The 15,028-nt window shown below is 42.7% G+C and overlaps 1 protein-coding gene across 3 annotated transcripts in view; it reads left to right on the top strand.

Annotated features, from left to right (window-relative positions):
* Positions 1 to 15,028, top strand: part of LOC141917556 (ubiquitin-conjugating enzyme E2 R2) — a 95,924-nt gene that overhangs the window by 62,179 nt on the left and 18,717 nt on the right. For all 3 annotated transcript variants that reach the window (XM_074810824.1, XM_074810826.1, XM_074810825.1), the window contains 2 exons: positions 6,085 to 6,171; positions 11,044 to 11,141. In XM_074810824.1, the coding sequence (XP_074666925.1) occupies positions 6,085 to 6,171; positions 11,044 to 11,141 (185 nt within the window). The remainder of the gene's footprint in view (positions 1 to 6,084; positions 6,172 to 11,043; positions 11,142 to 15,028) is intronic.

Here is a 15,028-nt window from a genome sequence, read left to right as displayed (position 1 = left end):
CAGTAGCCACACCACCAGTGTGCTATCAACACCCTGCCAGCTCCCAACATAAAACACAGCACCATGAGGGCTGCTACAGGGGAAAACCAATTCCGGCTCAGCCAGACCTAGTACACCTCTCAAGGAGGAGTATGCACAGTTTTAAATACAAGCTGCTGTGTATATGTAGATCAAAGTGGAAGGATTTCCAGTGTTTTAAATGAAATTTAGAAGCAGACTGAAATGCTTCACGAGATACAAAAAGATGACACTACTTATGGATTCAAAGAAACATTCAAATGGTTGACTTCCTGGTTCCTTGGTTTGAGTGTATGGATAAAGAACCTCTTAAGAATTTTAGTTACAATAATAATTGTGTTTATATGCCTTTATGTACTTATCCAATGTACATGGAGATGTTGCTTATGTATGGGTTAACAGCTGGAAAAAATGAGACTTATCTAGATGAATTTAAGTTCTCTAGATAATCTCAATGGGGGGAATTGTAGCCTGTACAAATGTTTACCACTAATCACTGGCTCCATTGTGTAAGCCTGATACTTTATGGCTCTACTGTGTAAGCCTGATAGGACTTTACCATTGAAAAGAAGCGAAGAGGTTGATAAGACAGGAAGATCCTGCCCCAGAAGATGCCAGAGGCCGGATGATTGCCCGAGAAGCATGAAGTCAGCAAAAACCTGTGGTAACTGGGGGAGAGGGAAAGGTGGCAGGGGGAGATCATGACCACTGACCGAAAAAACTTGCCCCCCCCTAACTGTAAGAAGCATGTGTGCTAATTTACACAGCAAGTGAAGCTAATTTAATCAGTATCAGATGGAATGGTAATTATTAACCCAGGAGTGTAAACATAGGCTTTTACTAATTATGTAACAAGATAAAGAGGCTGTAGTTCCTTTGTGTAGGGTGCTAGCTTTGTGGAATTACCACCTAGCACCCATCTTTGCGCAATTATGGAATAAACCAATATCTTGGCTCTATGTATGAGATTGGCTTTTGCATACTGGGTAACAAACCCTGTTTGAGGGACAACAGTATTGCCAAGTATTTTTGGCTTCTTTAGCAAGTATTAGACAACATAGGGAGACTTAAGTTTCACACATTTCAAGTTATTCTTCCTGTTTTGTCCAAATGGGGAAGTCAGTATGTACAGCTATAAATAAGAAATCATCTGTTTCTGCCTGGAAAGTAGTCATATAGACTAGCCTCTCTACATAACACACACCCAGTGAGCCTGATTTCATGCCATACAACTCGTTTACAGTCTATGGGCAACCAGAAGGCATCAGACCCAAGAGCACAATCTCAATACGAGGCCTTCAGTGACAGCAGAAGTATCCTCACATCTGGCCTGCCACAATCTAATATATTAAATCTTAATTTTTTTCTCTTAATCATGCCTGATCCTGGAGTGAAAGTTGAATTTTGTGCAGAATCTAGTAATATTTTAGCATGGGAATTCCTAGGAAAGTACAGAAACATCAGTATGATGTCAGTTTTCTTGTGTGGTAATCTGAAATTTATTTAGTGATTGGCTCCTGTGGTCAAAGCTCAGCAAAGTTGTTGGGCCGGCAGTTTGCTGTATGGAAGAGGACCAAGTAGTTCTGTTTGGTGTAGATCTTATATAGCTGCTGGTGGTTGCCTTTTCAGTGATGAGGTGGTAGACATGCAAAAAACTGAGTGAAAATAGGCAGGTTACAGAAGAAATACTTGTATGGCTTGGGATGCAGTTGTTTTCAACTCAGTATCTCTTGCTGGATGCTGTATCTCCTTCAGCTGCTGCAGTGATGGTGTTTTTCTGTAGCATTGTGTGAAGTCAAACTGACAATAAAAGTAATGGAAGTGAACCTAATGTAGGCGAGTGCTCCTGTAATCTGCTTGTTTGCCTGAGCTCTGAGGGCACTGACCTACAGTTTTGGGAGAAAATTGTCAAAGTAACATAGCTGTGTCTTAGGGTTTTATACTAAGGAGTTGAGAAGTCTGGCCCTGTCTGGAAATGCTCTTGCTTTGCCATTATCAGCATGGGACATAAAGCTGAGTTAGGAAAAATCTCTCTGTCAAGCCATGGGCACTGCAGTACTGACCTGTGCACAGCTGGAGATGGGCACCTGGCCCCATGCTAGTGGGGCCATGCTCAGTTGTGTGACTGGGGAGGGGAACAGCTTCAGGAGTGTGCAGGTGGCCTCTGGCTAAGGGAAACTTATTATTTGGCTTCTAGCCTGTCCCCAGCAAGCTCTCAACATAGAGAGTGTTAACAGCTGCCATGTCTGAAGCTGGATACTCCTTGGTTCAAGAGCACTGACAATGAGTGTTTCTAGCCAGAGCCAAAGTGGTTGTCACATGGTTCAGACTGAATGGCACAATCAACTGGGCAATACCATGGACTGTCCCTGCAGTAAAACCCACTGCAAGAAAGAAATATCTTCTCTAACTGCTGAACTGCTTGAGATCCTAAACACAGCTGATGTGTGCAGGCTAACTCAGTCTCTAGATGATTAGCAGCTGCCACAAGCAGTTATTGTCATGAAGGCTAGAACCTCTAGACTGAACTTCTAGGTTATCAAAGGGAGACAATATTTTAAAAAATCCTTTTGTTTCTTTAATGTTAGCAATGTTGAATTATTAAAAGAAATGTTGAAAGGTTAAAGGTCGGCTTTGTTAGGAACACTGTAGAACCAAATGATTAGCTGTTAGCATAATGATAGAAGCAAGTGATTAACCTTGAAACAATCTGCTATTGTATATGCCTGACAAAACACATGAGCCTAAGTAGGATTAATGGGAAGTAGAGACAACGAGGTGCAACAACCTGCCTATGTCTGCCAAATTACGAGGAAACTACATAAAAGGTAATTTTGGCAGGGGGTGATTGTGACCACCAACCCATGGACCACCAACTCTAATTACACCCCAGACTCAAAAGAAGGTAGCGGAGAGTGCAAACTAGGCATGCGTGCTAATTTACATGCTAAGCACAGAGATTGTGACCAACCACTTAGTAGATATGTATCAGTGTATTGAATATGTATAGATTGTGTGTATAAATAATCATAGTTTTTGGGACCACAGTGTGCTGTGCAGGAGCCTGGTTATGCCTGTTATAAAGAAAAATGAGGAGGCCTTGTGCTGTCTGCAAGTGCTGTAACTCTTACTGGGGCAGGGTGGGTGATCTGTAGAAGACTTTGGTGGTACCTGCACACAGAGTCAGTAGGAGCTTGTCTGTGAGCTGGCTGTAGTAGATAATTACAGAAAAGCACAAAATACTTTAAAAACTCAAATGCTTCCTTCATATCTGAACTTAAATTCAGTTTTCAAAGGATGCTCAGTTTCACTGGTGCTGCATTTTCATAGGGCTTGCGTTAAGCTTGTGATGTTTTAAAATAAAAATTATCTTTAACTGGCACTTTCAAAAATACTGAGCAGTTACAGTTTCTGTTGGCTACTGTAAAAGCTGCTGGTGCTCCTGATTTTCTCAAATCAGGTCAGCTGTGATGCCAGTGGCTTTCCAGGAAATGTGTGCTCTTTCCCCCCCCATTGCCTCTCTGCAGTGGGCAGATAGGATGGATTTACTATTCCTACCCTTGCTGCCTAAAAATCTCGTGCAGTAGCTATAAATGTCTGTAAAGGGCTGAATCTTCTGCCAGGCCGGTCTATTGAGTGTAACATCAGGGAAGTTTACTCTTGTTCTAGGGACTGTAAGCATGACTAGTTATAAACTGGAATGGGAGAATGGGTTGATGACTGTTATCTCCACCTTCCTGGCTATTGAGTATGTTCAGCAGTGTCAAAAGAGTTAGGGCAAGCAGGTGGCTAAAATCAGGACAATGAAATAGGATTAGTTCTGTTCAGTTTAAGATCAGCTAAGAGTCAAACACATGGTGAATGCAGTAATGGTTGGGTACTTGTAGGTGGGGGACTGAGTTGCATCTTTAGTTCTCCTAAATTAGTTTGGCTGTAACTGAGCTAACAACAAGCTGCCCTAAAACTCTGTCGCTCTCTAGTACCTAGCAGCCTGGCTGAAACTACCAGAAATAAGCTCAGATCATTGATTTGCCTTACATTAGTGAAATTGGTGGGGAGGACACCTTTCTGTGAGGTACTACTTTTTTTAAAAATAAAGTTTATTGCCTACTTTGGTCTTTTTGTCTCAACATGTTTAGAACTGGGCTTTTAGTGAAAAAAAGCTGACCTGTAATCGTGGCGGCTGCTGCATCTTTTTTGGTCCCCTAGAAACTATACCTGTGTAGAAGACACATAGGTTCTGCTAAGAAATGTTGTAGGTAGCTCAACTCTGAATTTTGTTGTCTCTTGCATTTTTAATCTCAGTCCTTGGGCTGGTTTATGTCTTGGATCTCATGAAACTGCATGTAAGCAGCTTTCTTGGGAAAACCCCGGTGATCCAGAGGAGTTTGCAGCTACACGATGCAAGCACTCGAGCTGAAGTGAATCTGTTCTGCCCTGAGTGAATATCTGCTCTGTTCCTAGTGCAGGGTGGCATGTTGTAGAGCCAGACATTTCCTTGATGCAGCAGCCACTCTTCTGCAGTGGTGTGGAGACAAGAGGAATTCGCTTGCTGTTCTTGGAGCAATGCCATTTGTGTAACTGACCTTAAACCATGGGCTAGGATTGTTTAAGCAGATCATAAATCTTTTGGTTATGTGTACTATGGCAAATGACTGAGGTGAGGACTTGGTGCTGCTGTAACATCCCCACATACAGTCAGTATTACGAGAGGGCATGTGCAGAACATAAAGCCACGTGAGATGCTGAATTTGTTTCATAAAGGTGAACAGAAAACCTTCCTGGCTACCTGGCACTCTGGCCTCATAAAATCTGGGTTACAAGGCAAAAGCATATGCCAATCTAAGTAAAACTGTAGCCAGGTACTCAGTGGCTTGGTAATCCAATTTGCCTGCTTATGTTTCTAGGAATAAAACTTCCCATAGCTAGTCCTTTTGAACAAGGCCAGCACCCTGCATCCAAGTTGCATGGTTAGATGCTTAAGTGGAAGAGGGTGACCCAGGATTCTGTTTCTGCTGTATGTGACCTGTTTTGGGGGTCTCTTCTTGCATTCTCAGTTGCACATGAGCCTGGCTGTGGTGCAGGTGCCAGGAGATGCTTCTCTGGAGATGCCACACTAGACTGGTGGAACTTTCTTGGCAGGTTGAACAGTGTCAAGGGAAGGGTCTGTGATCCACAGCACAGCAAGCAGTGCGCGAGTCCCTCTTTCAGAGGGGAGCATTTTTGGCACTTAATCAGTCCAGATTCATCCCTCTTTCCTATTGGCTGGCTCTTCTGACTGCTGTGAATGGCAGAACAGCACAGAGAAGTTAATATCCAGTGCTGGGATCTCTGCAGTCTTCCCACAACTAACTCAGCTCAGTCTTGCCCCACAGCTGGCTGCTGACCTTGGAGGCACTGGAAGGTAATGTTTGATGTCATTGCCCACCAATATTTGGTTTATCAAGTTGTGCTGTTTTATTAAACAGACACAGATGGTATTCAGACTTGGGAAATGCTTGTGGTGGCAAGAAATGTAGTATTAGGACCACAGGTAGATGGACCTGTTTAACTCCCACACAAGAAAGGCAAAGAAACCTATGGACCTCAATTAAACAAGTATTTAACAATTATTTTTTTTCTGCACAGAAAGAGTAATTAAAAATCTTTGCACTGGCAAATGTAAAACAGGTCTTTTTACCTTAGCAAATGTTTTTAGCCTGCATCTGAACCTAGCGAGACAGCAACGATATCTTGAGTTCTAGCTTTTGAAATCTATTTTACCCTGTTGAAAAGCAGTTGTTGGATACTACTGCTTGAATTAAGACTTGATAAATGCCTTTTGGCTTGTTTTCTGAGCATTACCAGACTAGGTAAGGCCTGGTGTTTAGTTTTTTCTTGTTCCTTTAGTGTTTTGCTCATAAGAAATTGTGTAGTTATACCGTGGGCCCACATGGTCACTGATATATAAAATGAACTATTTAATGGACTTAATGGAAATTGTGTTTTCCAGGTTTTCACTGCAGTGGTTGCTTGTTGATCTCTCTTTGTTCTGTTTCATAACTAAAATATTTTGTTTTTTTCCAGGCTCACATAAAATTTCCTATTGACTATCCATATTCACCACCTACCTTCAGATTCCTGACCAAAATGTGGCACCCCAACATTTATGAGGTAAGGTGTTTTTTAAACTAATTAAATTTTTTTCTCAGGCACGTGAGAAGGTTTTCTATGTCCTTAAACTTCCAGAAGTATTGAAGGCACTAAATGTCTTTAGCCATAACTAAAGTGGTTAGCTGTTTGTGTTTAAATGTCAGCTTTATGGTTGCAGTGGTAAATCTAAATGTTGTAGAAAATGCTGTTACTGTAGACAGGGATGGAGCCATTCTCATACCTGCAAGTGCAGCAGGCAGCCCCAGCCGAAGCACTGTGCCGTGAATGTTGGCAATTTTAGGCGATTCTTGAATCAAGGCTGGTGTAGGGGGTCTTGCCCTACTGTGATACTTAGGCAACTAGTTGTTGTTTGTACACCTTTCAAGTACATTTTTAATTTGAGTATATCCTACAAAATTGTGTGAGACAAGAAATAGTGGGAAACAGTCTTCTGCAGCAGTCAGCTTATGATGAAGGGGATTGGACTTGGGGTGCTCTGACTGCAGAAAGAACTAGAGCTGGAGTCCAGCTTCAGCAGGAGTCATGCACAGCCTGGTCACCCTGGGACCAGAGTGAATAGATACCTTTGGGCTTAATGTCTGCTAGCCAGTTTGAAGTGGCCCTTAGTTCAGTGCGTGTATGGATCATGTTCAGAGCATAACACTGGGCTATCAAGTCCACGATTGGATTGTGGTAAAACTACATAGCAGGTCCAGAAGGGGAATGATTTTATATAAATGCTTTCTAGAAAGTAGCACTCCCTAGCTTGAAAGCATTGTCTTTATGATGCTGAACACAGGCTGCTTGGAGAGACTTAAGGTAAAGTCATCATGGACCAAAGCACTGGGGAAAGTGCTGCGATGGAGATATGTCTGGTGCATCTCAGTATGGCATGGGTGATCTGCTGATGGACTAGCTCAGGGGCTGACGGTGGCCCAGCTGTGTTAATATGGCAGTGCTCAGGCTAACCTCTGCTGTTGCTGGGGCATAGCATACGTTGCCCTGCATCTGGTATGAATAGACTATGTTGTATTTCTTGCTGGGCTTTCATCTATCAAGTAACCTTTAAGGTTTATCCTGGAGCCTGTTTGAGTTGAGCTGTTGTGTTAGAGCTCATGTGAGCAGCAGCTTGAGACAGTTTAATAGTGCTGCTGCAAAGACTGAGAAGTATTTCACTTCATACAATTGGTTCAAAATTACCGAATTTCATAGAGCTGTATTTGACAGTTGAAGGCTTGTTTTGGCTCAAAACTTGACTTGAGCTTTCAGTGGAGGCCAGTCAAATCCCTGCTAAACTTTTGGATATCCTAGTCAAGTGTCAGCCTGCTAGGACTGATGCTTGAATAGTTTGAGGAGCTAAAGGCCTTTCAAAGATGTTCCTGTTGGTGCAGCTCTGTCACCTTATCACAGGTCTTTCTACAAGAGGTTCTGCTGGATTCCTTTGAGTCCACTTCAAAAAAGGACTGTCACTTCTCTTCCTTGCTGCAAACAAATGATGGCTTCAGGTGATGCCTTGGGCTTGGAAGGCCCTTTTCTCACAAGTTGCTGCTGCTAAATGTCCAGCCTGGAATGAATGTGCTTCAAATGTCATGGTGAAAACAGCACTGATGGCTTAGTAATAAATGACGAAAAGCCTCTCCAAACTTCAGTGCTAAACAAGATAGTAATCAACTTTAATTACTGGATGCTCAGGAGGATTGCCCTAAACCCAGGGACATCTGAAACCAGTCATCTGACAGTCTTCTGACTTGAGTTTTGGACTTGGCACTGAATCTTGCATGTAGCCAAGGATTATGTTTATCTTTAAGGCTCTATTTCAGTTACATGGGAGTTTGATCTATAAATAAAGACAACTTTGAGACCTGCAGATTACTGCAGATCCATACTGAGGATGTTGATTCTGAATCCAGAAATTCTCATGCAGGAGGTGAGTGGGAAATGGTTACCAAAATGGTATGTACAAAATGAGTCTTGGAAAGGACCTCTCCCAGTCCTGGTGGGAAAGATGAAAAACTGGCTCTAGAAACAACTGAAGGTAGGAGGAGAAACTAACCCAAAACTTGATGGGTGTATTTTGGGGTTACTCTTCAAATACTCCAGCTCTCGGCTTTGTACTTTGTGTTTGTAGCAGTATTTCTTGGAACTGAGGGAATCTGAAGCAACTTGCAGGCTGTTTTGGAAACAACACTTAAGCAATGAAGATGAGGCACTGGGATAACTCCAAATGAAATGGAGAATAAATCAGCAAAGGGCTTTGAGGTTTGAGGGTTTGTGAGGAGGAGGGGGGAAAAAAAAGTCTTAGTGTAAGGAAGATAAAAGAAAGTAGCAGTTTACAGAATCTGCTGGTGGGACCAGATGGAGAGGTTGGGGCTGATGTTCCAGTTCTGAGCAATGAGACTTGAGTAACTTGTGTTTTCTCCATCTCCAGTTTACTTGGGTTATCTAGTTGAATTTCAAGACTTGGTTTTTATTTTTATGACAAGTTCTCAGTCCTAATAGAAGTATAGGCTATTTCCCATTGGCAGATGAATACCCCATCCTCCTAGTTTATACCTTTCAAAAATGTATGTGGGGAAAGGCTCTCACCTTGATTAGTGATCCCTAAAACCTTGTGCTGATCTCATCAGGCCCCATGACACCTTTACCCTTCCAGACTCTGTAATGCAGTGCTGCCCTGGTTGAATTTCCAAACATGTAACATCAATTGTTGCAAGAGGGAAACTTCTCACATTCTTGCTTCCCTCTATATCTTCATATTGCCAAATGCTTGTCCACATGCTGCTTACCTGATCACATGAGGAAATTCCCGAGTGCAGTGATGGCTTCTCCTGGCCACCAGCACTGCATTCTCCCAAAAGATGGTTAAAGGAGAAACTGGGTAAACTCATGGAAATTATGAATAAAACCAGAATAGGCTGTGAACATAATCTAACATAGTAAGGTTAACTTCACCTTAAAACAATATTAAATATTTTCTAGATTGTACAAGCCTGTTGGAGTCCTAAAAAGGACTTGTTGCTGGAACAGTTTGCCATAACATAAGTGGGTGCTTGGGTATTCAGCAGCTCCAGGTGCTATGTTGCTGGTTTTTGTTGTGTTCTTGACAAAAAAAAATGTTTCAAAATGATGAGGGCTTGCTAAATCAGCATACCTGGCAGGGTTAGTGAGCTGCTGAAATCTGGATACTGATCACAAGCCTCCAATGTTGAAGCAGGATCTTGTTTGGCTATAAAACAAATGCCCTTCAGGTGAGCTGTTGCTATCTGTAGCTGTGATCACTGGCTCAGGCTCAAAGGCATGGATGCTACTTTGTGTTTTGGCTCCTGTGTTGGAGGGTTCTCAGGATATAGCTGAGACCAGGTGTGTGGGGAACTGGCAGCCTGTGGTCTTGAACAGAACTGATCTGCAGCTTCTCTTGTTCCTGTCATCAACCTGTACCTTGGATCAGGGTGACAAGAGACAGTGAGTGCTGCCCATCAGCTGAGGCTGTGCCACTTGAAGGTGTGGGGCTGCCTCTGGGAACTCGTAAGTCATCCCAGCAGCCAGCTGCAAGAGGCAGCAAGCCAGTGGGGGCCTGGAGAGGCCAACATCTGCTGGCCAGCCTCAGGCCCCATCTGCACCTTCACCTCATCCTACAGTAAGGCATTGGGACCCCACGAGCCCCTGGAGTTAACTTCAGCGGAGAATATCAGCTGTGGTGAATACTGCTACAGCACTCCTACAAATTATGTTAGACTACTGTTGTTGATGGAGAATTGGTTTTACAGGCTTCTTAAAGTGTTTATAAATGGTAGGTATTATGGAGCTTTAAATCTATATTCAGGCTATAACACTGAGTAGAACACAAATTGAGGATTACATGGCTGCATGGCTTCCATATGATGCCAGAATATTCTTCCTCTTGCATGCTGGAAGGGATTTTCAGTGAAACTTTCAGGAAGCATCTCCTGCTTTTTCACATGATACTTCAAACAGCTGTATCCTAGGGTAGCAGTGTAAGCCTGCCCCGTGCCATCTGTTCAACCTCCTTGTGTCCCAGGAGAAGCATTGTTTTGATACCTGAGCTAGTGTGCTAAACTTTTCAATTCAAAAATTCCTGTAGCTAGCTCAGCTACCACTGGAAAAAAAAATTTAGCCCTACTTGGGTTCTCTTGTGATTAAAGCTCTCTTCTATCACTGTGACAGTACTTGCTATCTGGAGACTAATTTAGTTTTATATGACTATTTCTATTTTTGCTTGCTTTGCTGCATTCTTTAAACCTCTTGACTTGAGATTTGTTTTGTACCAATCTGCAGACTAATCCTGTTTAGCAAGGGAGACTTTTGAACACATAAATACAGTAGACACAGAAAGAATTGAGAAATGTTTCCAGTTCTTGCACGTATTTTTATTGGTACTTGGGATGTCCATATCAACAAGTGTTGCAGTTAGCTCTGCCTCTTTGAACCTGCCTCTCCACGTGTCAGTGGCGCTCAGGTCGCAGAGACTAATACTGCAACACCGCAATTAGCCTGCCTCATTAAACCTGCCAATCCACATGTCAGTGGCGCTCAGATCGCAGACTAATGCTGCAGGAGGTTAAGACCTTCACGGGGACATCAGTACAAACACCGATATGATGGATACAAAATGTCCGTTTATTAAACTGTGTATCTTACCTATATACGTTCACCAAGTACCTCCTTCGTGGGTGTGCCCTTAACATTACAAGCCTATCCATCACCTTACCTCGTAACAAGGGAGGGCTACGGCTATTCCTTCCGTACATCGCGAGATCTTCCGAACGCCACTCCCTACAAACAAGGTTAAACTGCTTGGAACATAGAGTGTTGGAGTTGTCATTGGATCTCTGCCTCAAGCCAGGCTATTCTCAACTTTTGTTTGTTTTGCAGAATGGAGATGTATGTATTTCAATTCTTCACCCACCTGTAGATGACCCCCAAAGTGGAGAGCTGCCATCCGAGAGGTGGAACCCTACCCAAAATGTCAGGTAACAGTGTGAATCTGTGATAGACAGTGGTGACCTCAAAGGCCTGTTGTGCCTCTCCAAGATGAAGTCCTGTGTTGGGAAAGGTTTGGAAGGGAATTTAAGACTTTGGGGGCTTTAGGTCTTGAATTGGGTGGGAACCAGACTTATCAAGCTGTTGAAGTGCTGTGTGTCCTGATGCTGGGCTAACAATGTGGGGACTTTTGTTCACAGAGTTTCATGCTCTTAAAGCAAATTATCTCAAATGTTCTAGTCCATGTTATCCTACATATAGGTTTTTCAAACTCCTCCAAGATACCGCTAGTGGAAAAGAACATTTTTGGGTATTCAGGCCCAGTAGGAGTAACCTTGTGCATAATCCTACCTACTGTTTGCTTTCCAGTATTTCTGTCTCCTGTCCTGCAGTGTGGTATCTTGAACAGCCAGGTAGTTTTCTTCTTGCCAAAAAACCGAAGGATCACTAAGTACCAGTGGCATTCAAGGCTAACCTGTCTTTTTTTTTTTTTTTTGAAACACCAGCTGAATTTCATTCTCATTACAAGACACTGCCAATAAAGAACTGATAAAATTCATATCAAGTAGCAGCTTGCTGATCTGTGCAGCTGGAGTAGTAAGTGATATAGTGGAAAAACCTTGAAGTAAGGTACTTCCTGTTCTAACTTTTTAATCTGATTTATTATCCAAATAAGGTTAAAATATATGCTAAAAATCTAGAGGCAATTCATATGAGAATGATGTTTGCTTTCAGAGTGATTTATTAGATGTTGGTTCCCCAACTTGAAATCTGTTATTTATTGGTGGTGTGGTTTAAACCTGGCAGGCAGCCAAACCGCACTCAGCTGCTTGCTCACCCTCCCCCTGCCCCAGGGGGATGGGGGAGAGAATTGGAGGGGAAAGGTAAGGAGATTTGAAGGTTGAAATAAAAACCATTTAATAATTGAAATTAAATAAAATTACAATAATAATGGTGATGTTTGTATATTTTATTATTGCTGTTATTATCAAGTGATGCATGATGCATTTGCTTACCATCTGCTGACCAATGCCCAGCCTGTTCCCAGCTAGCGATCCCAGAGGAGGGAAAAATCCCAAAACTGCAATCCCAGAAGAGAGAGTGAGCTTCCCAGCCAACCCTCATCTATATACTGAGCATGATGTTATATGATCTGGAATGTTCTATTGACCAGTTTGGGTCCGTTGCTCTGGCTCTGCTCCCTCCCAGCTTCTTGTGCGCCTGTGCACTAGCAGGATATGGGAAGTTGGAAAGTCCTTGATCTCTTAGCAACAACTGAAAACATCAGTGTATTATCAACATTCTTCTCATACCAAATCCCATACTGAATCCAAAGCACAGCACTATTCTAGCTACTGAGAAGAAAAATTAGCTCTATCCCAGCCGAAACTAGGACAACTGGTAAATACAGCTAGGGATCTCAGCACACCTGAGGGAATGCAGTGATTTGAAAAGGGTTGTCTGATAGTTTGACTCAGCTTTCATTTAACTTGGCTTCATGAAATTAATTTGAAAAGAGCCTTTGTCAAAGCAAAGTTCTAGCAAGGGGAATTTATTGGATTCTTGACCCTTGAAATACTCTACAAAGTGCTGAACTAGAGCTAATGTGGCAGGAGACTAGGAATTGTAGCAGTCAGCAAATTATAACAACTGATGTTCCTCCTGGAGCATGCTACTTCAATGTTAAAAAGGCTCAAGAGAAATGGTGCATCTTAGCTGCAAGAAGTCATGAAGGATTGGGAATCTGACCTTCAGAGATTGAGGTAAGTACAAGTGAGTATGAAGTAACCTCTCAAGTTATAGTTCAGGTTTAAAAAAAAAAAACCCACACCCAAAAAAACCCACCCCAACAAAAAAGCCCCACCTTAAATACTATTTTAAGATCTATATTGCTAAGTTATGTTCACCTGTCCCTCTGCTCATGTGGCTATTAAACTGTTTTTTCACAAGTCTCATATGGTTAGGACTAGGTGACAAGTGTCAACTCATAGTTAGGAAACAGCTTTGAGCATTAATTGCTTATATTGCACCCACATTTTGAGTATTTCATTATATACAACCATAAAGATTGACATGAAACTTCTCATGGTGCTAGTTCTCTGATTTCTGCTCTTCATTACCATGGTGCAGTTTTTGGTGCTTACTCTCTTGGAACATGTTGGGCTTAAGGGTGACATTTGGGGAAAGGGCTCCTTAGCTGTATTGGCAAGTGTAAATAAAACTTGTTCTTAACTGTTGGCCTGCTGCTGGCATCACCTGTTGGGCTAAGTGCTGATAAAAATGTGTCCTGCTGGGGTCCCATCTGGCTTTGCAAGTCTCCAGTGTGTCAGACAGGAGGCAGCAGGGCTGAAGGTGTGGGAGGGGAGCATGCTTGTAATGAGCTGCCTGCGTAACCTAGGGCTTCTCTGCAGCTGCTGAATTTTGTAAATCCTGCTGAGCATTGACTGTTTACTACAGCTGTCTCTGAAGTGTCTGGAGGGGGGGAAAATGTCATTTTTCAACTTTGAGAGCACCTGTGCTTCTACCCCTAATGGTGTCAAGCATGCTCAATTTTTTTTAAACACAGTTGATATGGATTTTTCCATCACTCAGCTAGATGAAGTAAAGAAAATAATGTCAAACATCCAGCAAGACGTGAAGGAATGCAGCTGTGATCTGTGTGTCAGAGAATACTGCTTTTCTTGTGTCCCATAAAGCTGAGGAAGTGGTGGCAGGGCTTAGGCTCTTTTGATCATTTTAGTTGCCCATCTCCATATCTCCCCTGGCTTCACTCTGTCCTTTGAGGTGCACAGGACAGAACTCAGCACAGTATTCAAGATGTTGGTACATGTGTATCTTGTGAAGATAGGTGATACCCTGTCTTACTATTGCTTTGTTTCCTGAGGGTGCTAATTTTTGTTGGCTTTTTTGGCTGCTTTAGTGCATTGAGCTGGTTGCAGAAATCGTCCAGATCTAACATTACTGTCAGTCCAGCTGAAGCCAAAACCTCTTAGTTTATACTGGAGCGTAAAAATGTGCTAGGACAAATCTGTAAGTACCTCTAAAGGTGGCTATGAAAAGCTACAGTGTAGATAGTAGCTGGAACAAGAAAAAAATTCTTTTCAACAAGATGTATAACAGAAAGTGCTGGTTGAGAGCCCCAGCTACTCTGTGTAATGTCTGTTTTCGTTTAGATTAAATTCATCCATGTCTGAGCCTTCTGTTGATACGTGGGGAGAGAAAAAGGCACTTAATGGGTCTGATTCCTTGAGCTTCTACTGGCTTCTCTTCTCTGCTGATAAAGGGATGTAGAGGGACTCACTCTGAAGAAAACACCACTCTAAACACTTAGTGGCATGGCATCTGATGAGCACACTGTTCCCCAGAATGGGGTGAGGGGATGTAAGAAAGCAGAAGGTGGGCCTGAAATCCCCACTCTTCATGCAAACAAATTGTATGAAACAACATGCTAGAACAACCTTGCCTGAGGGAGAAACAGATCTATGACAGTACTGGAGAGGGTCAGTCTGTATCTAGCCCGGTGCAGTTTATTTGATGCTGAGGACGTTTTCAGTCACACGTGGTTGAACTTTTTTGTGGTTTTGGTCCTGTCATATCCCATGTGCTGGGATCCCTTCCTGTTACTGTACCTTGTTCACCTTGCTTACCCACAGCAGTAGGGTTTGAGTTGGAAGAGACTGTCCAGTTCTTAAGGTATCAGCAGTGAAGCTGATCTGATGCGCTGGTGTTCTGTTTTGTCCAGGATAGAGTTAACTGTCCTTGGGCTGAGAGGGAGCACAGCTAGAGGGGCCGGCCCGGATTGATCATTGGAGTATTCCATATCATGTGACGTCATGCAGATAGGCAGACACGTGCTCTGTCACGCCCTGTTTCGGTT

This window comes from Strix aluco, chromosome W (assembly GCF_031877795.1).
Source record: "Strix aluco isolate bStrAlu1 chromosome W, bStrAlu1.hap1, whole genome shotgun sequence".
Taxonomy (NCBI): domain Eukaryota; kingdom Metazoa; phylum Chordata; class Aves; order Strigiformes; family Strigidae; genus Strix; species Strix aluco.
Note: the sequence above shows the minus strand (reverse complement) of the source record. Positions and strands in the feature narration are given on the sequence as shown.